Source organism: Arachis duranensis, chromosome 8 (assembly GCF_000817695.3).
Source record: "Arachis duranensis cultivar V14167 chromosome 8, aradu.V14167.gnm2.J7QH, whole genome shotgun sequence".
NCBI lineage: Eukaryota > Viridiplantae > Streptophyta > Magnoliopsida > Fabales > Fabaceae > Arachis > Arachis duranensis.
Window position 1 is genome coordinate 7914685 of NC_029779.3, and position 25949 is coordinate 7940633.

The 25949-nt window shown below is 34.6% G+C and overlaps 3 protein-coding genes across 6 annotated transcripts; 2 read left to right on the forward strand and 1 right to left on the reverse strand.

Moving 5' to 3' along the window:
• Nucleotides 1–1642: 1642 nt before the first annotated feature.
• LOC110274777 (putative protein FAR1-RELATED SEQUENCE 10) lies at nucleotides 1643–8135 on the reverse strand. The gene is made up of 6 exons (XM_021130057.2): nucleotides 8064–8135; nucleotides 7477–7549; nucleotides 3451–3506; nucleotides 2934–2970; nucleotides 2263–2425; nucleotides 1643–2144 (listed from the first exon to the last, which is right to left on the reverse strand). Exons 1-6 carry the CDS (start codon nucleotides 8133–8135, stop codon nucleotides 1643–1645), a joined length of 903 nt encoding a protein of 300 aa, XP_020985716.2.
• Nucleotides 8136–19173: 11038 nt separating this feature from the next.
• LOC107460528 (putative RING-H2 finger protein ATL21B) lies at nucleotides 19174–22230 on the forward strand. Of its 3 annotated transcripts, none has more exons than XM_052253091.1 (3): nucleotides 19174–20084; nucleotides 21168–21646; nucleotides 22128–22230. In XM_052253091.1, exons 1-2 carry the CDS (start codon nucleotides 19223–19225, stop codon nucleotides 21599–21601), a joined length of 1296 nt encoding a protein of 431 aa, XP_052109051.1. In that variant the 5' UTR covers nucleotides 19174–19222; the 3' UTR covers nucleotides 21602–21646; nucleotides 22128–22230. The 3 variants fall into 3 exon arrangements, with proteins under 3 accessions (XP_052109051.1, XP_052109052.1, XP_015934387.1); XM_052253092.1 differs by having other exon boundaries at nucleotides 21168–21628; XM_016078901.3 differs by lacking the exon at nucleotides 22128–22230 and having other exon boundaries at nucleotides 21168–21940.
• Nucleotides 22128–25815, forward strand: LOC107460490 (phosphomevalonate kinase, peroxisomal). 2 transcript variants are annotated; one of them, XM_016078851.3, is made up of 11 exons: nucleotides 22128–22231; nucleotides 22309–22459; nucleotides 22543–22643; nucleotides 22749–22858; nucleotides 22940–22992; nucleotides 23143–23520; nucleotides 23917–24021; nucleotides 24141–24368; nucleotides 24782–24904; nucleotides 25022–25312; nucleotides 25641–25815. In XM_016078851.3, exons 1-10 carry the CDS (start codon nucleotides 22224–22226, stop codon nucleotides 25286–25288), a joined length of 1524 nt encoding a protein of 507 aa, XP_015934337.1. In that variant the 5' UTR covers nucleotides 22128–22223; the 3' UTR covers nucleotides 25289–25312; nucleotides 25641–25815. The 2 variants fall into 2 exon arrangements, with proteins under 2 accessions (XP_015934337.1, XP_052109050.1); XM_052253090.1 differs by lacking the exon at nucleotides 25641–25815 and having other exon boundaries at nucleotides 25022–25574.
• Nucleotides 25816–25949: the final 134 nt, after the last annotated feature.

The following is a 25949-nucleotide window of genomic DNA, read 5'->3' on the forward strand; positions in this document are numbered from 1 at the left end:
CTCAAAATCATTTTCTGCTTGCCTAACTGAGTTAATCCTATCAAACACTATTGTTGCTTGATCCATCAATCCTCGTGGGATCAACCCTTACTCACGTAAGGTATTACTTGGTACGACCCGGTGCACTTGCCGGTTAGTAGTGTGGTTTGTAAAATACCGCATCAGGCCCTCCATACCACAGTATCCACATTGATGTTTTCTTTTATTGGACTGTGCAACACTCCCTTTTGTCCACATTTTCTTGGGTCCCTTGGCATGCTATATCCCAGATCATTGGTTGCAAGTCCAGCTCCAGAAGTATTCACTTGCACATCATTTCTTACACTATCTACATCATTAAACAACTCTTTTTGTGCAGCATCTTCCTCCTTAAATTGTTTCAACAAATTTATAGCCATTTCTCGTATAAAGATAAATCTCTCATTTTCTTGGCAAGCAAAGTTAGCTAGTTGTCTAAACCAATCCATCAAACAACCGTATTGACTTAGCATAAAAGAATTCCAATGAAATTCGGCTGCATTTTGCAAACCTACTTTGGCAGTCTTGGTCCACCAAGGCAAGACTAATGACCTTGGCAGCTCATCTATATCTTCATGCACCAAGACGCAAACTATGTGTTCATAAGGTATGTCAAATGATTTCATTCTCATACATGAACAATTGAATTCCATCTCAATGTCAAAAAAGAATACACGTCACATCTCATTTGGCGTTCAATCCAAACCGACAGAGTAAATCACATAAGAGCTAGTTTACCTCATATTTATTACCTTCATTGATCCAGCTCATACAAGGATTGGTTAGAACATATAAAATATTGATAGGGTGTAAACATTGGCAGCACTCCTCTTTAACTGTTGAAAACACATTTGCATACTGGGTCTCCCATTCACAGATGCGAGGTCAGCCTGGACCTCTTTCCACCGAATATGGTCGACACATCGATTAAAGTATTGAATGAACTCAACCAGATTGTACCTTGAATTGACATACTTTGCAATGATTGAGTTTAATCCCTCGCACCGAGAAGTTGTCCGAAAACCAGCAAAAAACTTCCCTCTTATATGTGTAGTTGCCCATGAATGTCTCTTCTTATACATATCTAGGACCCAACTCTTGATTTCGACACCAAATCCCTCAACCATTTCAAACCACTTTTGACGAAATACATCAATTTCATAGTCGCCTAGCATACACTTTTTAAACATGGCGGTAAACTGGAGCTTGCCAATATTACTTGTTGCATTGCGAATCAGATGCCATGCACATAATATATGATGTGAATTAGGAGACTCTTTCTCAATGGCAAACTTCATTGATAGATCACCATCCGTGATAACCGAAATAGGTGCTTTTCCATTCATTGCCACCTTCATTTGTTGTAGCAACCGCCTATATGTGTTTTTTTCCTCGTCGCAAATTAAAGCACTAGCAAAAATAATTATTTGATTGTGATGATTGACACCAAAAAAATACCACCAATGGACATATATTTATTCTTCTTATAGGTAGCATCAAAAGCCAGCACATCGCCAAATAATGAGTAATATGCCCTACTGAGACCATCACACCAGAATAAATTGAGCAAAGTACCATCGGCATCCACGTGATGATTAAAATAGAGAGAAAGGTCATTTTATGCTCAATCTTCTAGATACTTCAATGCTGCATATGCATTACCAAGTAATTGGCGCCTCTGCTTTGCTATTTTATTGTACATGTTCTTTTGCGTGAAAGAGAGATACTCGTAGCCACCTGCCTGATTTGCTAATGCCCGATATATCTGCCCAACACTAATCCCACCCTTTTTCATGTTAATCATGTGGCCAATATCAGCCTCGGACATGAATCTATGCCCACAAAGCAATCCAGTCAATCGAGGATCCAGAAGCAGATGACTGTGTTCATTAGAAAAATAAGAAATAAACCAACGACCGCTATGTGCATCTAGACGAATCTCCATCATTGCATTGCAGCCACACTTTGTCTCTGGTGTCGATTTTTCCTTAAAGTTTCCAATCCCATTATTATTTTGTAGTCTAAATCCTTCATGATGACATACAAAATTCTTCAACTTAAGTACGCCTACATGACTTTTCCTAGTCCTGTTCTTCCGAGCACTAAAGCCTCTTGTCCTTGTATATCTATTGTAGAACTCAAATGCAATATCGATATAAAAAAAGTGAAAATGACATACATTTTTTGTCTCTGATGTTCCAAAATTCAATCCTCCCAATGTCTTCGACTGAGTCAATGTTATACCCTTCATTAAAGCCGTGATAATCGAACATTGGTTCCACATTTGTGTCATCCTCATCCATATAATCCCCGTCAACTTCATCATGTTTTTCTTCCTCCTGCTCATACTGATCATATGATATATGCTCACTATTAATCCCTTCATGAGAAAATTCTTGACCCATTACTTTTTGAACACAAATACACAATTCAAAATAAAACTTAAGTTTGTACATAAATTGCAAAAAATGATAAGAACAAATGTTTTTAAAATAGAGACCAAATTCTTTATATATCATGCACATATTTATGCCAATTTGCTAATTTGAGCGATCAACATTAACACAAATTGGAACATTAATACCAATTTGAGCGATCAACATTTGAGCGATCATGCACATATTTATGCCAAATTCCTGATTGGAACTCTAAAACTAGCGATCAACATTAATACAAATTAAGAATGCTTGTTGCATCAAAGTAGCAATAAAATAACATCGAATCATAGGATGGACTGTGATCCCATTTAACTGGCCACCGACTATATCATCCTATGATGATGGGGTGATGAGTCCCAAGCACATAAAAATAGCACTGCACAAATATGTCTCTTCTCTATAGTTGGGGACTATTATGCTAGAGGCTTACACTTTCATACATCAAAGTTCAGAGTTTGATAACTTATAATTACTTACCTGAAGTGAGGTCACGTAAGGAGTGGTCAACAAAATCCTGATCATCCAAGAAAGATGAAAGCATAATAATAATAATAATTGTAACATCCTACTTACCCTAAGTCTTACCTCTAGCCATAAAACAAAGGTTAATCAAAGGTTACGACAATTTTAAGGCTTATACATATTTATATATAGAAGGAAATAATATATTCTAGAAGCCCGATGAAGGATTAAGCTCAAAGACAAAATTACAAAAGCGTGAAACGTTCACACGAAGTTAACGCATAAGACACAAGGTATAGATGCAAGAAAATAAAACATATATAGATATAAGAGTATAATAATCATAGGGAACTAGCCGCAGCTTGCGGAGTTTAAGCCGACTAGTTACAAACAGAAAAATACAGAATTTTAGAGTTAAAACAGCTTATACAACTTATCTCTCAAGTAAGCCTCTAAGGTCATAAAGTCTAAAACAAAAAGGGTGAGAGAAAGTACTACAACAAAATAAAATAGAAATAAACCAGGAAGAAACCATACTCCGCTCTGCCATTATGTCCGCAATTTCACTAGGTGAATTACGACCTACATCTGAAAAACAACAACAAAGTATAGAATAAAAACCGGGAGTTCTCAGTATGGTAACAGTGCCCAATAATGTAAGATATAAGGCTCCGGGACGCCGAAGGCAATCCTAGAACTTCACATCGAATACGGATATTCAAGCTTAGAATAAAATAAATAAATAAAGAACTTAAACCATAAACAGGGTTATCTAAACTTAGGGGAATTCTAACTAATACTAGTCACACCGCTATATCCCACAGCCTTCGCCAACCTAACCTCTGTGCGATCCCATCGCCACCGCCTACCTAACCTCCTCAGCACCAAACAATCACAGATAATGCAAGCAAGTAAAACACAGATAGTATTCATATATAACAAGCAATTCAAGAAGCAAGTAGGCATATTATACAATTAGGCAAACTCAAGTAAACAAAGCAAACAAATACATAAGAGATGCATATGATGAATGCCTGCCCTATTGGCTCGTGATATCACTTGTCGGTTTATAAATGTCAATCTGACACATCCTTTCAGATGTAGCTTTTCTGCCACGCCCATGGATATAGTACCGGGCACACTCTATTGACCCACAGATATAATGCCGGGCACACTCTATTCACCCACGGATATAGCGCCGGGCACAGTCGTATGCGTAACCCAAAGATATAGTGCCTGGTACACTCTTGCAGCAGAAAAGGTTATTAATCATAATTCAATCCCAGGGACATAATACCTACACACTATCATACTTAACCCAAGGATATAGTGCCTGACACACTCTCAACATTCAACTAGATCAGCATTCCTCTTTGAGTTACCACCACACTTAACCTAAGGATATAGTGACTGGCACACTCTCAATATTCATCAAGATCATCATTCCTTTTTTAGTCCTCCACTCATCACAACCATCATCAATTCATAATTTTCATTCCGAACTCATTAGTTCATCAGTTTCTCAATTCGTTGTCAGTAATCACCAAGTTCACTACTCTTCCTTCTCTCTCAACCAAACTCATCCTAAATACACCAGAAACCTACACATCCGTTCTCTAATTTTTTCAAAGTAAAACCCAAATAATTCCACCCAAGACCTTCTCTATGTTTAACATTCAAAAACAAGCCAAAAAGTCTTAATTAGGTGTCACAGAAGTTTACAAGCTTGTTGGGAATGTGAAGCAGTTTAAAAACAAGATTTTAGTTGAGAAACAGGGCATGTGCGTACGCACAGGGGTGTGCGTGCGCACGCCCAGGAGGATTTTCAAAATGTGTGCGTACGCATAGAGGTGTGCGTACGCACAGGTAGTAAAATTTCAACTCTATTCGTCCGCACAAGGCGTGCGAACACCCTCAACAGAGTGCACCTTCCAATGTGTGCGTGCGCACAGGGTATGCTAATGCTCTCATCAGCAAGCCTTCCCCTGTGTGTGCGTGCGCACAAGGCTGTGCATGCGCACACAAACCAGAAATCACAAATTCTGCAGCATTCACAGAATTCAGATTTCAACACCAAACTTTGAATGATCATAACTTCCCTTACAGAAATCCATTCTCTACAAACTTTATATCAATTTAAAGCTCTCAAAGTCATGCATCTTTAATTTAAAACAAATTTCATGCAATTTTAAACTTTGAGGCTCAAGTTATGATCCATCAAAGTTCACCAAAAATCTATTTTTGCCAAAAACCTTAAAAACTTACTTTCACCAAAACTCTCATTTCAAAACCAAACTACTCACAATCCAATTACTACCCAAAACAACATAAAAGTTCATACAGCTCATTCCTCAAACTCAACCATCAATAACCTCCCATTTACACTATTCCACACCATCAAAATCATTATTATCCATCAATAAAAAATCATCATAAACACTCTTAATTCTCCTCATTCATCAATAACGTTTTCATGATTCATTATCTATCATCAACAATACCAACAACTCTCAACAACCATAATAATTCTCAACATTCATCATCAAATGATTAAGCTCCCAAACATTTCACAACAACATTACACATCAATAATTCCTCATACATAAATACTTCACTTACCACCCACCATCATCATAATAATCCTCTACCATCAATCATAGCTCAACATCAATAATGCATCCTCATGCAACATTAACTCAAAATCAACACCATTAAATATCATCACCAACCACAAGATTCAAAACGCACAATCATCATCATAATATATTATCACACATCACAATCATCAATATCCTTCAACAAGCATCATATATATGTATTATACATTCCAACATTCCCTATAATCCTCTTCATCATACAACATAATTTCATAAATAATTAGGCATACACCAACATCATTCAATCCTATCTTATGGTCCACTAGTCTAAATTTCCAGAAACATTACATATTACATAAAGAAAACCGAAACCATACCTTGGCCGATTCCCAATATGCACAAAACACCAAAAGCTTGACTCCAACAAGATCAACAAGCCTCAAGCACCAACACCACCTCCAAGGCTCACCAACTATCAAGCCATACACATATAATATACCAACATCAAGCTTAGGGTTCACAAAAATAACTAAACACAAGGGTTTCGTAAAATCTTACTTTACCAAACGAGATTAGGGATAAAATCCAACAATTACCCGCTATTAGAGATCACCTAAACAAGTAAAATCACAAAATCTACTCAAAAATCAAACCCAAAAACATAGAAACTCTAGGGCTGGAAACTGGAGCTTGAGTTTCGAGTTCTTACCAGATTTTCTTAGATAGAAATGAAGAGCGGCCGCAAACGACTCGTCAATTGAAGTTCTGTAACTCAAGTTATGGCTCCCGAAAGGTGATGATGAATAATAACATCACCTCTTCTCCTCTCTTCTCTCAAACCGCGCCTCTCTCTCTTTGGGCTGGAAAATGAGCTCAAAGCTCATTAGTTAGGGCATATATATGTACCCGTTAAGTGTTTTTGGTCTGTTTGGGCCACTTTGGGCCAAAACCTTTAAGATTAGTGCCCGGTTTTCAATTCTAAATTATTTTTGTCCTTTCAAAACAATAAATCAATTTTCAAAATCTTATTTTTTTCAAAACACAGTACCGGACATACTAAGCGCCAGTGCGCATTTTTACAAAAACTTTTCAAAAAAGATATATTTTCCAACTCAGAAAAATTCACTAAAATCAAATTTCACTATTAATTTTTAAATTAAAATTTCTAAATTTTGAATCTACTCTGGGCACTAAAAAAATTATCATTTTATTAAAACGGTTTTACATAAAAACTCTGGTTCTTACAATAATAATAATAATAATAATAATAATAATAATAATAATAATAATAATAATCCACATTTGCCAATTTTAGCAAATTATGCAAAACTAAAAAGCAGGTTTATTTTGTCGTTTCTCAAACTCATTAATCTAAATAATGGATAAGAAAAAGGGGATAATTAAAGAAATCATTCAAATGGTGACAACCAATAATAATAGTAATTGTTAATTCTCAATTGTCACCGTCCATAAAAGGAGAAGATCATAATTTTAGCTTTATGGAGTTATGGTTAGTTAATTACTTGGATACAAATGCCGATTACACAGTCAATTCGGTAAATTTTCTATTCAGTTGCCGATTAAAAGAAAAAAAAAATGAAATAAAAAAATCAAGAGTTGCTTAAACCAAATAAGAATTAGATTTCGAAACAAATGAAGAAAAGATATCATAAACACATGATTGAGAGAAAAATCTGACAACGGACGACATTTAAAACAATTTTCATTGATGCAGCAGAACAAATAATAATTCAAAAAGTAGCCAGGCATAAGATATGGTCATAACTCTCAACCTTTAGTAGTAATTAAAACAACCGAGGACACTGCAAAGTTCATATTTATTTAGCATACTAGTAAAACATATCTTTAAAACTGTGAAATTTCATTATTAAATCTTTTCTATGAACACACTATCAATATTAAAATTTTCACAAATCTAAACCATTGTTTAAGTGCTATACATATTTTTAAATCAGTTTCTCTCAGCGTGATCTCACTACACACTAGGTCTAAAATGACATCAGCAATTCCCATCTAAATAAAGCAAAGGCAAACAAATCAACCAGATAAATATCATGTCCAGCATATAGGGCTGGAAGTGAGCCGAGCTGAGCCGAGCCAGACAAAGCTCAAGCTCGTCTCACAAAAATTGAGCTCGGCTCACAGCTCGACTCATTAACAATCGAGCCTATTTCTTAAGCTCAAACTCAGCTCACAGAAAGCTCACGAGCTGGCTCGAGCTCACAAGCTGGCTCAAATAACAGGAACATAATCTATAGTTCTATATAAAAAATTATAATTTTAATATAACAAAATAAAAAACAATGCATCCATATATTTAACAAACTAAAAACATTACATCTTATACCTATCAACTATCAAGTTTTGAATATTTATTTGACACCTTAAATTGATAATGCAATCTCCACAGAGCTATCTTCAACCTTAGACTTGTTTCTTAGGCCATAAAAAACTCGAAGCCAATCTCCTCCACAAATTAAAGCTTCAACTGTAGCGGACTTAGTGAGAATCAAAATGTATCAATTACCCTTCCACCAGCACTAAAAGTTGACTCTGATGCCACAGTTGAGATTGGAATAGCAAGAACATCAGCTTCCATTCTAGATAATATCCTATATTTTCCACGATTTACCTTCCACCATTCTAAAGCACTGAAGCTAGTTACATCATGTTCTCTTTAAAAATATTTTGGTTCATCAAAGTAAGTCTCTAATTCAGATTTTAAAGCTGGAATTGCTTCTTCATCCTTTACAAAATTTATCATTATTGACCACCCAGTTTGTGAGGAGTTTGAACTTTGCATTGTAGAGTTGATACTACTTTCACCACTTGCACTCGATGAAGTTGATCCTTCTTGCTCATTGGATAGAATGACATACTCTTGATACATTTCTGTCAAGATTGGATGCATCAATGTCATATTTCTTGTAGCTTCTTGCCCATATATCTGCTGAAAGCACATTTTAAGACCTGTCAATTTGCATCTGGGATCCAAAACAGTAGCAACAGCCATGAGAAAGTTACATTCACTCCAATATTTATCAAACTTCAGTTTTATTTTGGCAGCCATTTCCTTCATGAAAAAAGGTCCACTACTAACAGCTTCATCCAAAATCAATTTAATGCGAAATACCTTAGCAAGATAAAGGTTGGTAGTAGGATATTCACTTCCAGATATGATATTGGTTGCACAATTGATCACTTGTAGAACTTCAACTATTTTTTCAACTTTTTCCTATTCTTCATGGTCAGGAAGATATCTATAATTTGGCTCACGATCTTGGAATCGAGGGAAGACTTCCTTAAAGTGCAATGCTGTAGATATCATTTGATAAGTTGAATTCCATCGTGTAGGACAGTCAAGAATCAATTTTCTCCCAGGAAGTTGCAATTGTTGAACAATATCGGAGAATGTATGCAACCTTGCCTCAGACTGATTGATAAACTTCACACTTTCACGTATATTTTCAATTGTTCCTGCTATTTCTCCCAATCCATCTTGAACGAGTAAGTTTAAGATGTGTGCACAACATCGCACATGAAACAACTTTCCTCCACAAAGTAATTTTCTATGCCTTGAAATCATGTCCTTCAATGTCATTAAGCATGAGTCATTATAGGATGCATTATCTACAGATATAGAATAAATCTTTGATTCGATTCCCCATTCAATAAGACATTTGAAAATGGCATCTGCAATATCAACACCACGTCAAGGTGGAGGAACATGAACAAAACTAAGAACTCGTTTTTGCAGTACCCAATTTGTATCAACGTAATGACCTGTGATAACCATATACTCAATTTTCTGGTTCTGTGATTTTCACAAATCAGTAGTTAAATTGATTTTACTCACATCTTTTAAATTTGCCTTTAACTTCTTCTTTTCAGCTTCATATACTTTGAGACAATCACTTTTCAGCGTTTTTCTACCAATCTTCTCATAAGAAGTATTATTGCACTCCATCATCAATAAAAAACCAAATTCTTCAACAATGCTGAATGAATGCTCGTGCATCATTAACCAATGTGATGTTGCTTCTCTTTGTCCTGCATGATCATACTTTCCACCAGGAGTTACTAACATAAGACCAATGACATTTGGATGCTCTGCTGAATTACTTTGAGGGAAGTTCAATTTTTTTTTTGTTTTGCCAACATCATTTTTCTGTAGTCAGGACAATTGTTCTTCAAATGCTTATTCAATTGACTTGTAGCTTTTGAGTCAGTTACTGCATATTTTCTTTTGCAATGAACACATTGATTCTTCACAACCCCATTAGACAATTTCACTTCTTTAAAATGTTGCCAGACAAAGGAGGTTTTCTTCCTTTTATTATTGTGAATAACACCTTCATCTTCATTGTCTTCTGCCTCTTCATCTTTTCCACTTTGATTTTCTCCTTCATTATTGTCTAATGCTTTTGCTTCAAGTTCTACTTGTATTTCTGGTGATGATATTCCATCAATAGAAAGAAGTAGTTCTTAATTTTGTATATTATTTGTGTTTTCATTTGAAGCAGACACTACCAATTGATTTTTAGGTTCAGAAATTTTCATAATACTGTCAATAAAAAAAATAAATGTGTTGAACAATCAATAAAAAAGAACTCTAAAGATTAAAAAAATCAACAAAAAGATAAAAAACAAAAATTGAAAGAACATAAAAAATATAACTTACTTGATAATTGATTCCTAGAAAAAGAAAGATCAAACTTCAAAGTAGATCGACGAACAAACTAATTTGCTATTTGAGAGAATGAAGTAAATCACCGATTCACTATAAGTCAAGAGGTTTTCTTTTGGGAAAAACTCTTCCTATTCTTCTCTGGCTCTCTCTGTTTATTATTATTGACTAATGACCATTGTGATTCGTGATATTGTGATTATAAAGGTAGTAAGGTACTCTGCACCGCCTCCGCTAGTCCCCCACACTTTATTTCATGATTTTTATCCCTTTAGGCTTTAGGTTTCTTTATCTTTTGGGTTTCTAATTTATTAAAAATTTAAATATGATATGTGTATTAATAATTATATATATATAATCGAGTCAGCTCACGAGCTAATGAGCTGAGCTTATCCAAGCTCAAGCTCGGCTCATTTAATTTATGAGCTCAATTCCAAGCTCAAGCTCGGCTCAACAGCTCACGAGCTCAGCTTATCGAGCTATTAACAAGTCGAGCTCGAACTGGCTCATGAGCTGGTTTGACTCACTTCTAGCCCTACCAGCATATGACAACAACATCAGTAAGACGGATGCAACAACATTTGATTACTTCATTCCAGAAACAATTGACCGAAATTGCAAACAAATGAATAAAAGGGTGAAGGTTTCATATGGCTAAGCAATTAATTACTTCACTTCAACCATGTATTAAGATGCAGAATGAAGATATAATATATATCAACTGAGACATCACAAACCCCAATGAGTACGAAAAACTGTTAAGTTATAATGCTTGGCACAGTCCATTTTATGGTTGATAATAAGAAAGCATAAACAAAAAACTGTTAAGTTCTAGATATTATATTTTACCACCAATAATGGTTCTAATCTCATTCTTTCTGTTCTGTTTCCTGATCAAAAAATTCAAAACAATTCAATGGCTTACCCTTTGAATAGCCACATTCCCTTCTGGGGTGACAGTGATGGTCTAGGGCACTATAGAAGCCAACTCACTTGGTAGATTCCTGATCAAACAATTCAAAACAATAGCCTTAGCATACACATGTCTTACGTAGTCAATAAAATCCCAGATACATTAGGGACTCTGCATTTGTACACGCGGGAATTATAGGATGTGTTTACTCATACAATATGAATATGAATAGAAAACTTAAAAAAAAAGCCGCAGACTTGAGAAATTCAGCATCTTACTCTTCTCTATCAGGTTCATTTATCAAGCGTAAGAAATCAGCAAATCAAATCAATGCATTAAACCAGAAAGTTAACATTCAGAAATTTAAACTATATACATCACAACTTTATGCTAATAGATTCAATACTGTCACTCCTAGTGCTTCCTAAGTATTAAGATTATCAATTCTACTCAGATGAGGAAGCCATTAAGAGAAGGGAAGACTTAAAAAGTTGTGACACTACAAGAAACATCGTTAAAATCGACGACCAAATTGACGGTTAAGCTGTCGATAATATTAAAATTCGACGGTAAAATGGACGGCGGAGGTGGTCGCTATTAAGCTTGTCGATTTTTCAAAATTTTAATAAAATCGACGGCTTGCCTAGCTGTAGATAATAACTTAATAAAATCGACATTGTTTCTATCTATAATATGAGTTTAAGAATTTTACATTGTTACTAAAATCGACAACGTTGCCATCGATATTATTATATAAAATCGACGCCATTTCTGTCAATATTTGATTCAATAAAATCAACGATATTTTCGTCTATAATATGATTAATAAAATCGACAATGTTGTCATCGATTTAATTATTTAAATACCGACAAATTCTGGCTATATTTTATTTTTTCTATTTTAATTTTAAAAAGCGACAGATTTACCGTCGATTTTAATAGTTATATGTTTTAATTATTTTTTCTATTTGAAAAATAGTAAACAATTAATACAAATAAACTTTTAAATATAGAAATAAAATTTATACAGAATATTAGATAATAAGACAAATAAACTTTTAAATATAAAAATAAAATTTATACTAAATATTAGATAATGAGTTTACAAATTTATCAAAATAATAAATAATTCTCTAACATAAAGACTCAAGACAAGATAAATAACTAAACTTAGACTTATATTCGTTTAAATTGTAATCCACTACTAATACAAAATATTCAAAGTAAAGTAATCAAAATAAAACCTATCAACTTGGTGCTACACCATTGCTGGGAACAGCGGATCACAATAGAATTGGAGTAACTTGTTCACTCAGACTCAATCACCTCATTGATTGAATGCCCATTGTAGGTATACATAGTAAGTAGTAACACCAATATTTTATATAAAAATAGCATACCAATTTTTCTTTCTTGTTGGCTGAAAAAATTCCAAGTTTCCAAATGATGAGGCTCCTCAAATCACTACTATATACAATATTAGACTATTTGCTACTAGTCACACCACTTCTGTACTCCCTTCAGAGCTCCATCTTCAACTGATTCGATTACAGAGGTACTGTATCACAATCTAGTTGTTAAATTTAAAGGTAATTTAACAAAAAATAAAAATAAGAAAACCAGATTTAGAATTCCCATGCTCTCATGACACATTTGATAACAACCCTGTACTTGTCTAAGCGATGCAAATGTATTAATTTGCTAATATAGATAAGCAAATATAGATAAGCAAATAATTTATACTTTCACCATGAATGATTTACAAGTATAGATAAGTATGCATAATATTTTAATGTTAATAACTATGGCTTCTAAAAAAAGATAAAACTTAATCTGAAATTTTTAAAAATAATATTAATAAAATATAATTTTTATATTTTTATTTAATTATATATAGAGGAGTGCTAGGGGGCCAACAGTTTTGGTGAGTTGTAACCATCAAGTAGCCATCAATAGTATATTTAATGGTGTGAGATTTCATCTAATGGTGGAGAATCACTCATTTTTGTTTTGCTGGCTAAATGCTGGCCAGATTTTAATAAATCTGCTGGCCCCTAGACTTTTCCATTATATATATTGCTATTTAACGAGTTAATCCCTTACACAATATGGTTGTCGCATAACAAATCTGGTTCCTTATTATATTGATATATATGCCAGAAGTCAAATAAACATGAAAGACACTTTGCAGTCCATGCTTCAAATAGACTTAGGTTATAAGTTTTAAACTGAAAGGATATATATTTCTATCCTCTTTATAACATGAAAGCAAGAGGACTTGCCAAAGGAGTTAAATTAGAATGTCAAATCTAACATTTCAAATGCATGAGGCTTTTTTTCTTCATCAGGTACAATAAATATTCCAGATGCAGAGCCAGAGAATGCTCTAGAAGATGTGATAGATAAGAACCCTGAAGCAAACTATCCCATTGAATACGTGCTCAAGGTAGTAGAGATAGCAGGTCGGTGCTTGCAAGAAGATCTAGTAGAAAGGCCTGAAATGAGGGACTTGGTTGGAGCACTATCACAGATAGTGATGAACTCCATAGAATGGGAAGCATCACTTGGTGGAAACAGCCAAGTCTTCAGTGGTGTCTTTACTGGAAGATGAACAACACAACACAACTCACTCTCTTTCTCTTGTAATTATTGATCTTATTATGGTTTACATGTATAAGCAAATGATTTTATATGACAAGAAACAGATGAACATATTGGTAGCTAAACAAAAAACAATACAGATATTAGTATATGTATATTTTTTACAGATGAAATGAAAGAAAAAGAAAGAAAGGGAAGGAATGGCGCCAACCTTGCGAATGGAATCCAGGGAATGAAAGTGGCAGGATTAGAACAGAACTAGAAATGCTGAGATTATAGCCTAGATGTTGCCAGTACATTCAACAGAACGATCCACTCCTCCATTAGTCATTTCTGCAATTATCTATTGAGCAATATTAACATCTTAGTCTTTCTTCCCTGAAAATATAAATAATTATACAGAAAAACTTAGAATGAACCTTTTGTATAGGTTTGTTATAATCTTTTGGGTTCACAAATTCATTAACCCCAAACTTCTTAGCTATCAACAATAGTAAATGAGAAAATACCATCAATAAGTGAATACAATTTGTAGATTTAGGAATTTTCTCACATTAATACAGGCAGAGAATATTAATCAAGATTCAAGAGCACTTAAATATATAAAGATGAATCTAAAATCTGAAAACTTCAATTCAATAGCAAAGTCAATACATTAAAATTGATATCCGCTCAAGCCAGGGAAACTTATTATCTTGCAATACAAAGGTACCCTTCAGCAAGTAGCAAACGAATATATACTATGACCATCCATTCTAATCTAAAGCCATATAACAAACACACCACCAAATGAATACATCTCTAATATGAACTCACTCTATGGTTTGTTTTCAAGTTGTCTATTTGCTTCTTAAAGAGCTCAGTCCAAAAATCCTTACAGATGAACTTTATGGCTTTCAGATGATCACTGAATCGTGGTCGCTCCATGTTGTACCTGACTAGTCACCAGGGTATGTTTAAACACACCAACACTTTCCTCCAATTCATTAAAATTTCATGATCAAACTATTATAAATAGTCATTAAGTAAAACTATATAGAGAAGCATAATCATGAATCATAGTTAAAAGACTTAATTTATTGGTGCATCTTAATTTTCAAGTTAACTTTCTAGATCGGTCCAACTTGTAAAATCCCTCCAATACCCGTATTCCCTTTTTTTCCAAACCAAACCCTAACCCTCTTCTAACACACTCACTCACCTCTTACTGCCGCACACACCCTCACTCCCCTCACACCCTCTTCCTCAAAGCACACCCCCACGAGCTGAGGAAAGAAAGAAAAGAAAGATGGAGATCAAGAGAGTGAGGGAGAGGAGGAGAGAAGGAAGAAGAGGAAAGGGTCTTGCTAGCCTAACGTGTAGGCCACACGTTAAATCTGTTATTCTGTTAGGACACACGAGAGGAAAGGGCTACCCATTGAGGTGGAGCCGCCCAAATGTGCACTTTTGATTTGATTTTTGTATGAGAACTCCCTTATTGATTCACTTATTATTATCAACTATTATTTTCTAATTAAAAATTACTTTGATGTTTATATGGTCTCATGTCGATTATAAATGTATTGTCTAGTCACTGAGTTGTAAAACTCACCATGTTTTTCTAAAAATATTTTTCAGGAATAAATATTTGGTCATGTGAACCTTTTTGTTCAAGAGTAATGATGTGCAAAGGCTACCTATTCTTTGTTAAGTTATTAGACGTCATTTGTTCCATATGTCACAGGCAGGATCCAACCATTCTTAATTGTTTTTATTTTTGTTAAAATATATAACTATTTATTTTGGAACTTGTAAAATATTTGAAATTTTCTTATTCAGCTTATAAATGAGTTTGTTAGGCTTGTTAGGGAATTATTTTCCCTGAGCGCCAGTCATGGCTCATTTTGGGCCGTGACACAACTAGTGTTGAATTTGGTGACAGATCTACATCCATAATCAAAACACCCTATTCTTGATTTTATAATAAGGCTAGCACCTTATTTAAATAAAATAAATAATCAAAACACCTTATTCTTGTAGCAAAACAACACAAAATATCAACAATTTAGTCAAGTAGTTTCCAAACAAAATCAGTAGCAATGTTCAGCAATTCAGATTAACAATCTAAACATTTCTCAACTATTCAGAATCAAAACCTAATCTAATCAAAACCTAAAAATTCACTAATCAGAAAATAAATCTAACTAAACTAATTACTAAATCAAACTAACTAAACAAAATTAATTGAACTTAATACAAATTAAAAGAATTTTAAAACCAAAACCTGGAAGCATTGACCGGAAGAGATGATGGCTGCAGCGTTGAAAAGATATGTGAGCCAGAATTGAGGGGGGATAAAAGGAGAGAGAGAACGAGGGGCGGCGATGGTGGGGACAGATGCTGCTACAGGTGGCGCCGGCGTGCTGGAGCTCACCCGAGACGAAGAGAACAGGAGCTTGATTTGATCTGCGAACGAGAAAGAACGAGAGAGACAGGGGCTGTGTTCTACTGATTTAGTGTTTAAAAGAGAGGAGAAGAAGGAGAAGGTAGTTGCGGCGGTTAGGGTGGCCGGCGGTGGCACTGTGAGTGAAGAAAGGAGAAGAAGAAGCTCGTGCGACGGAGAGAAGAAGCAGCTCGTTGAAGGAGAGAGGATCAAGCTCGTTTGATTTGTGATTTTTGTGTGTGAAAGGAGCTCGATAGGGGGTGCGGGGTTGGTGTTTTTAGCAATAAAAATCGACGGTATATTTGTCGATTTTAATTTTAAAAAAAAGGTAACGTCTTTAGTGTCTATTTTATACATTAAATCCACGCCATTTATTTGATTTTTGAAAGCAATCTGGACCATTTAAATTTATCGACGGAAAGCTTGTCGATATTTTAAATATAAAAATAGACGCCATGTTCGTCAATTTTAAAATAAAAGTATTTTCGACCCCCATTTCGTCGACAATATGACGATAGTTAAAAGGGATTTAATGCATCATCAAAAAATCGACGATTAGGCTGTCGATTTTATTATTTTATTTTTAATTTTTTTAAATATCGACAGCAAGCCGTCGAAAAATATCGACGGGAGAGATAGACGTTGATTTTTTGTGTCGATAAATACGCTTTTTCTTGTAGGGAGAGAGATGCATAAATCAATGGTTTCACCCATACTAAGAGAATCAGTCAGGTATCTATTTCGCCCGGAAGCATGTTGCGCGGCGGGATCGGCAGCGTGTTGTGCGGCGACAGAAGCAGGTCACGGCGTCGTCTGAGGCGTGTTGCAACGGCAATGATAAGCGAACGAGAGATACAACAGAAGAAGAGGTTGAGAGAATGACAATGATTGAAAGAGGAGGAAAGACCCTAGCAGACCAAATGCTTCTCTTCTCTGAATCTGAAATTAAAAAGAAAATGAAAAAAAGTTTAAAAAGCAAAAATTAGATGGATTAATTTTTAATATTAATTTTTTCAAAAAAAAAAGATGAGGGTATATTTTGTAATTATTTTATTGATGGTTAATCATACAAGTAAGAGTAAAGAATTCATGGCCAATTTTTATAAGTATTTTAACTTTCCAAAACTATAATCACCTACATATAATTTTTTGATAGTTGACATACAGCTATCTTAACTTCACATAAAAATAACTGCACGTAAATTTTTTATTTTTTAAATTTATCAAATTAAAAAAAAAGTACTTAAAAACTTAAGGTCCGTTTAATTTATATTTTTATTTTCAATATTTTTTATTTTTAAATTTTATAAAAAAAATAAAAATATGATGTAAAAATAAAAAATAAAATTTTATTATTTTTATCTTTTTTACAAAATTAAAAAATAAAAAATATTAAAACTAAAAAAATGAACCAAATTCACCCAATTATTTTTAAAAAGTATAAACACTTCTCTAAAAAACTATACGAACCCGTGGTGCCCACGCATTACCTGAAATCACCCGATATATTCCATGGTTTCTTAAATACATTTAAAATGTTAAAATTAAATACTACCTGCTTCAAGTCATCCTAATGAGCTCACTAAATTTATTATTTTAGTTTACAACTAAAAAGACAGCGACGTTCCAGTGAAGCCCTTCCCCAGAATATCATCCGCCTGAACAACATTTTTAATTGATTGGAATCCACTCATATTGAGTCAGACTATAATGTTTGGGAGATGAAAGCCAAACAAATCTAAATTTATCCTATTTAGTATATATTAATTATTGTTAAATTAATAAATAATACATAAAATAAATTTAAGCTATTTTTTTATCCTTATAGTATTATTGTCTTTATTTCTAGACTTTTCTTATATTCATCATTTAAATTCTTTTGTATTTATTATTAATTTGTATTTATTATTTTAGAGTTAAATATGATTTTGATTTCTTAATGTAGAGGCTGAAAATTTATTTTATCCTCGACTTTTTTTTAACTACAAAATGGTCTCGAAGATTTCAATTTGTTTTAAAATCGTAATTTTTATCAAATTTTTAATTTTTATTCTAAAAATACCCTTAACTAAAAAAGCAAAAACAAAAACAAAAACAACGTTGAATAAGGAAAAATGGGAAAGGGGGAAAGGGGGAAGGGATTCGCGGGGGAGGGGGTAAGACGAAAGGATCTCGCCGCTGCTCCTTTGGACTCGGCGGAGGTGCTCGATGGTGGTGGGTTCTGATTCGAGGCAAGAACAGAGAAAGGCTTCGGTGGTGAGCTGAGGGAGGAGAAGAGCTCGCGGTATGACGGTGGCGCTAGGGTAGTGCGAAGAGAGAAGAAGAAAAGGGTTGCGGTGCTTTGATGGCAGATCGGCCCTTTGATGGCTGTGATGGCGGTTTCGGGTGGCTTGCCGGCATCTGCTTCTGCTTCCATTCTTCTTTTGCTTCGACTTCCATTCTACTTTTGCTTCTATTATGTTATTGATTTTTTATTATTGTTGTTTCTGATTGCTTCTGCTTCTAATTGATTATATTGTTTTATTGTTGTTGTTGTTCTGCTCCTGCTTTTGTTTTTGTTTGATTCCATTGTTGATACATTGGTGATTCATTGTTATTGTTGTTGTTGTTGCCCTGCTCTTGTTTCTACTTGATTACATTGTTGATTCATTGTTTATGTTACTTCTGGTTCTATTTTTGCTTGTGCTTGTGCTTCTGCTGGTACTTCTGCTGATTGGTGCTTGTGCTTGATTTTGGAGAAGAAGAAGAAAGGGCATTTTGGTCCGAATGACAGTTTTGAAACAAATTGAAATTTACGAGACCATTTTGTAGCCAAAAAAAGGCCAAAGACAAAATAAATTTTCAACATCTACATTAGAAACCAAAATCATACTTAACCTATTATTTTATTTATCACTTTGAACACATCTTAACTATGATGTCTATACATCTATTCACTATTCAGCTGCATGGATATAAATAATATTTCACATTTACATAACATCCATCACACAGTTACCTCATCATATTTGATGGCAAAACAAAAGTTGCTTTCTGTGGTGCACCCCACTAATAGGTTCAATCATGCACCCATTTGCATTAAGGGAGGTGCATCCTACGGCTGAAACGCCACCACCCAAGTGCAGGTGCACCGAAGACAACACCCCCAAAGTAATAATACCGAAAGAAGCTAAGGTTAACCCAAACCCCAAAACCCAATTAACTCCAAACATGAACTTTCCCATAATCCTCCTCCTTCTTTTCTTCTTCTCCTTGAAGCCTCCTCAAAAACACGTTATTGTGTCATCAACCACACAAGACACATGCTTGGATGCTGTTTGCAATCTAAGGGAGCCAGTAATTCGATTCCCTTTCCAAATAGAACCAAACTCATCATCATCATCATGTGGGTACCCAGGTTTCACAGTAACATGCAACAACCGTGGCCAAACACTCCTCAACCTACCTCATTCAGGAGGAGAGTTCAGCATCAAAGGGATAGACTACGACACTCAACAAGTGTGGGTAAACGACCCTGACAATTGCCTTCCAAAACGCATACTCTCTCTCAACCTCTCTTCATCCCCATTCGAAGCCGTTTACAACCAAGAATTCACGTTCTTCAACTGTTCCATGAACTTGGAGTATCTCAAGCATAGGTACAAACCCATAGCTTGTCTCAGTGATCCAAAGCACATGTTTTTTGCAACGTCTTCGTCAACCGTTGTTGTTTACTTGTCGTCGATTTGTAACGTGGTTAAGAGGGTGAAAGTGCCGGTTGGGGTGCCGTTTTACGAACATGTTGTGTCGTCTAACCTCAGCGATGATTTGAGGTTGTCGTGGGAATGGCCAGAGTGTGGGAGGTGTGAGTCACACGGTGGAAGATGTGGCTTTGAGAGCAACACCACTTCGCATGTTATGTGTTTCAACGATTTCCCTTCAAAAGGTACCACACTGCCACACACACTCCATTAACTATTATGTTTGGTTTGAGTTTTTTTTTTTTCTCCTTTCCAATTTTAGAATTTTATAAAAAAATTAAATCAATAACATTGTTACGTAAAAAAATATGGATTTTGTTAGACAATAACTTTTGTAGTGTGAACAATGAGTTTTAGAATTATCTCAATAAAGTAAAAAAATACTTCATTTTTAAATTATCTCATAAACTTCAATATTAGAATAGTTATATGCACATCTAATGTATTGAACATCAGCCATTTTAAATTGTGCATGAGTAAATTGAATAAAAAAATAACCATCCAATTAAAAATAATGAACATAATCATCTGCATACCTATTTAATTAAACATTCGACATATTTATTGTTCACATTGTTTAGTATTCTCATTGTCTATCTATACTTCTCCAAAAAATATATACTAAATTAGACATTCGTATAATGTATGTATTAATATATAAAATATATATTAAAAATAAATTATATAATATATATTTACATATAAATTATAATCATTAATTTAATGGTTGATTTTCTAATGTTAATATAGTATTTTTGTGAAATCAAATAGGCCCTTAAAATCTAACTCATTTCATGCAAGCTTCAACATTTTTATGCATTTATTGCCTATGCTTAATTACAATTTGATTTTCCTAGGTAAATTTTGAACTCCTTTCCTCTTCTAGGAGATCTATAATTTAGTTCGAGAAAATATTAGTATTTGTGTTTAAATCATTCATGGTTGGAAAAAAACTTGTGGTGGTGGGTGATTGGGTTAGTGGTCACGTCAAAGGGGTTAGAATAGAAGTATAATTTCTTTTTTCTTTGTAATGTCCATGTTATGAAAATATTATTATTGTGGTCATTATCAACATTAAACAATGGAGACGTGGACATGTAAACAAAAACAGATTAAATAATGCAAATAGAACGGTTCCACTCAGCTTATAAAATGTAAAAGGATAATAATATCTATAAAATGAAACATAAAGTATAATTAAACATGAATATTTACTAAATTTGCCACGGATTTTTTCTCTCTTATTTATATATTTATTTTTTGGACAGGGTTTTCTCGTTGTGCACGATATGCAATAGCTATAGGCTTAGGAGTACCAGCATTATTGTGCTTCATTGGGATACTGAGTTGCCTGTGCAGCAAGCTCAAAATCTTAGCACACCGTTGGGTCTGGGACCGTCAAACTGTACCAGATTTCGAGCCCCTTATTAGCCCACAACCAACTATAATTTTGGGCCTAGATGGGCCAACTATTGAGTCGTACCCAAAAATGGTTGTGGGGGAGAGCCCAAATATTCTTCCGAAGCCCAATGACAACACATGCCCAATATGCTTGTCGGAGTACAAGCCCAAAGAGACAGTGAAAAGAATACCTGAATGTCTTCATTGCTTTCACGCTCAATGTATTGATGAGTGGCTTCCATTGAATGCTTCTTGCCCAATTTGCCGAACTTCTCCCAACAAGTTACCTGCAGCAGCTTAATCCATCATTAGACTCTCATACTTAATAGTTAATACTAGTTTACCAGTAATTAATACTTCTACCACTTCAATTCTTTGTCTCTCTCTACTCCCTAGTTTTTTTTCTTCAAATTTGTAGCATGTGTAATACTTTCTTTTTTGCTTTAAATAAAATGTTGAAACTAACCAACCCCTGAACTACCTAAACTATTCTAGTGTTTGTAATCAGCTGGAGATTGGAGAGCAAATTAGTATGAACAGATTTTAGAACAGTTTGAAAATTTTTTACATGTACACAAAAGATTAGTCACTAATCAGTTACGATGTATCTACATTGATTTAAATATTTTATATTGAGTTACATATTTTTTCAAGTAAATAATTAATTATCGAAATAATTAAACCTAATATAATAGAACACACATTTGCAGATCTTACTGCATGCAGGGGCCACGTGCAACGCGAGCCCAATATTACCATTTACTAATTATTTATATTTAATATTTATAATTGATTATCTTTCACTTACATTTTCTGAAACAAAGCAGAATGCAAGAGATCGATCGCATTAATGACTGTGTAGAAGATCACTGATCCGCACTCATAAATCATAATTGAGGCATTCCGAATTCCGCACTAACACGATGGCCGTGTAAGTTAATCCACCACTTCTTCCCAACTGACCAACTAAACTTGGCTTAATTAAGTTTGTTTATTCACTAATGACAGGGTTGCATCTGCACCTGGGAAGGTGTTAATCACCGGTGGTTACCTGATTTTGGAGAGACCCAACGCAGGTCTCGTGCTTAGTACGAATGCTCGCTTTTACGCCATTGTTAAGCCTCTTCACAACGAAATCCAACCTGATAGCTGGGCTTGGGTGCGTTTTAATTCCTTAATTTTAATTAAATTACTTAATTAAGTTAATTAATTAACTAATTAATTTGTTCTTTCTTCGTTCAGGCTTGGGCAGACGTCAGATTAACGTCTCCGCAGCTCGGCAGAGAAGGACACTACAAGCTCGCGCTCAAGAATCTCACTGTCCAAAGTGTTTCTTCCTCAAGGCACGTTTTTTATTTTTTATTTTTGTTTCGCATTATTATATTTGTTTGGTTAGTGGCTTCAGTGGAATAAGTAGTTAGGTGCTTAATTTGTTTTGTTTTTTCCAGTGAAGGGGGAAATCCTTTTGTGGAATATGCAGTGCAGTATTCTGTGGCTGCTGCTTATGCAACATTGGATAACAATAAAAAGGAAGTGTTGCACAAGCTTCTCTTACAAGGTAGTAACCAGTGCTGATTTTGTTAACTCTTTCAGTCAACTACTTCAGATTTCAATTTTTGTAACTGAATTGGTCTTGTAGGACTTGACATCACCATTTTGGGTTGCAATGATTTCTATTCATATAGAAATGAGGTAATTTACCCCTATCCAATTTTGTTTGTACGTAATTTCTACCATTAGATGTGTTTAACACTTGATTTAAGGATTGAATGATGTGTGCTAGCTTAGTGTACAAAGCAGAATGATCATGACTGAAGTTTTGATGTTGCAAAACTTGTGCAGATTGAGAGACGTGGACTCCCTTTGACACCGGAGTCATTGGCGAGTATTCCTCCTTTTGCATCCATAACGTTCAATACTGATGATGGTAATGGAGATTGCAAGCCTGAAGTAGCTAAGACTGGTTTGGGCTCATCTGCTGCTATGACAACTGCTGTAGTTGGTGCTTTACTTCATTACCTTGGTGTCATAAAGCTTTCCTCTTCTAAAGATCAACAGGATAGGAAGGATTACACAGATATTGATTTGTTGCATAAAATAGCTCAAACTGCTCATTGTATTGCCCAAGGAAAAGTTGGCAGTGGGTTTGATGTCAGTTCAGCTGTGTATGGCAGTCAACGTTATGTGCGGTTTTCACCGGAAGTGATTTCCTCCGTACAGGTATTCAGCACTTACCCTTTTAATGTGTCGTGTTTTAGGCAAAAAATGCTTTAATTATGTTTATTTCTGTTGCACACTTTTGTATATATATATATATATATGCATTTCAACTGGTCATGCTGGTATTGTGAATATTTATCGACTAAATATGTAACTGGTATGAATGACTCTCCTGATTTGTTTGGCCTAAATATACTCAATTAAAAGAACATTAAAAAACAATGACTATGATGCTTCTCCAAGATTATTTATAGTTGTTCCATTTATCTTAGTTACCTTTCTAATTGTTGCTACTAGCCCTATCATTTTAGTTTGCCATTCCAGTTGCTAAACTTGTTAGGATCTTCTATTGGTTATCTCTTACAGTGACTAGACATTGTTTTGCTGACATTGCAGGTTGCAGCACAAGCATTGCCTGCACCAGAAGTTATCAGTGACATTCTGAATGGAAACTGGGACCATGAGAGGACTGAGTTCTCTTTACCACCTTTGATGACTCTGGTAAGCAATTTAAATCCCTTATACCCCCACATTTTCCTTTTACTTCAGGTTGAATGACTTTCTTATCAGAAGAATATGAAGTCTATTGGTTAATATTCTGACTATATATCGTTTTTTAGTTACTAGGAGAACCAGGAACTGGTGGTTCATCTACGCCATCAATGGTTGGTGCTGTAAAAAAATGGCAAAAGTCTGACCCTCAGAAATCCCTGGACACATGGAGAAGACTGTCAGAGGCGAATTCGCAGTTAGAAATTCAACTGAACTTTTTGAGTAAATTAGCAAAGGAACAATGGGATGCATATAAATCTGTGATTGATAGCTGCAGCAAGCTCAGATCAGAAAAGGTATTTCTTTCAAATCATTTGTGGTTGTTTAATTAATGGAAGTGACATCAAAATTAGAATTTTTACTCCTGTGGATGTAGAGTAAACTGATTGATAATGCTCACTGTTAAATAACTAGAACATTTTGGCCTTATAGTATGCCTTGCATTAGATTAAATTTCTACATTCCTGTTTATTAGTTATTTTAATGAGATAGGACATCTTTACTATTAGACTTATGCAATTAAGTTGACTTTTGATGGGTTTGAAAGAGATTATATTTCCAACTTTACTGTTTGCCTGGTTTTCAGTTTCAAGTGGTGTGACTGAATTTCTAATGCACATATGTGATATCATGTTCTTGAGACTACACTTCAGGCTCTCGTGTTCTTGCTTTTCTTCTTGTGTTGATGTTGAAAATGCAATTCTCACAGTGGATAGAGCAAGCTTCTGAACCCAACAAGGAAGCAGTTATTAAAGCATTGCTAGGTGCAAAAGAAGCTATGCTTGGGATTAGATATCATATGCGCCTAATGGGTGAGGCTGCAGGTGTTCCTGTAAGTTCCTTTCATTGATTTGGCACTTATTATTAGGCTTCTTCTGTTTGAATGATGTTGATTATAAATTATATCTGCTGGTAGAATATCACTACTCTTTCCTTGCAATTCATGCAGATTGAACCAGAATCACAAACAAAACTTTTAGATGCTACACTGAACTTGGAAGGAGTGTTGTTGGCTGGAGTTCCAGGAGCAGGAGGATTTGATGCTGTCTTTGCTGTTACTTTGGGAGATTCAAGCAGCAATGTGACAAAAACATGGAGCTCACTCAATGTACTTGCCCTTCTGGTTAAAGAAGATCCTTGTGGCGTTTCTTTAGAAAGTGCTGACCCTAGAACAAATGAAATCACTTCAGCTGTATCTTCAATTCATATTGAATAATTTCATTTCCATCAATTAAATATTGTAAGTCACCATAAAATTATATCGTGTAATGTGTCTTATAGACTAGGCTTAGTTTCTTTTCAATTTCAGGCTGGGGAAAAAAATTTAGTGGACGATTTAAAATAATAAGGCTGTGTGTATTATTTTTCTTTTGGTTTCAGTGTGCGCCACCAATTTGTCTGTATTACTGAGTAGGAAATATTTTAAGCTTAAAATTTTCTACAGCCAAACGAAAATAAAAAGGATTATGAAGTCTCCAATTCATTGCTTATTAGAATGTTTCTATGTTTCTATATTGCTGGTTGAGAGCATATGTTAAATAACACTTTGTTCCTCGCTTTATTTGCAGATGAAATGGTTATTGCATCTCCCAAGATACATATTCCCGTTGGTACCCAGAGGCCAGAGGCCAGAGGATTTGTTTCATTTGATAAATTTACCTAAACCGTAAATTGAGTTATCATTTTTGACAAGTGTTATGTGATGTAGTTGGCATTATTAAATTTTATGTAAAACGTAACTTGGCACATTAGTGTTTGTTATATTTTAAGGGAATCATGAAAAGCTTAAAAAGTATAGTATTTATTTACCATAAGTACTATGACAAAGGCTTTTCATTCCTGACAATTCAGAAGATATTATATTTGATAAATAACGA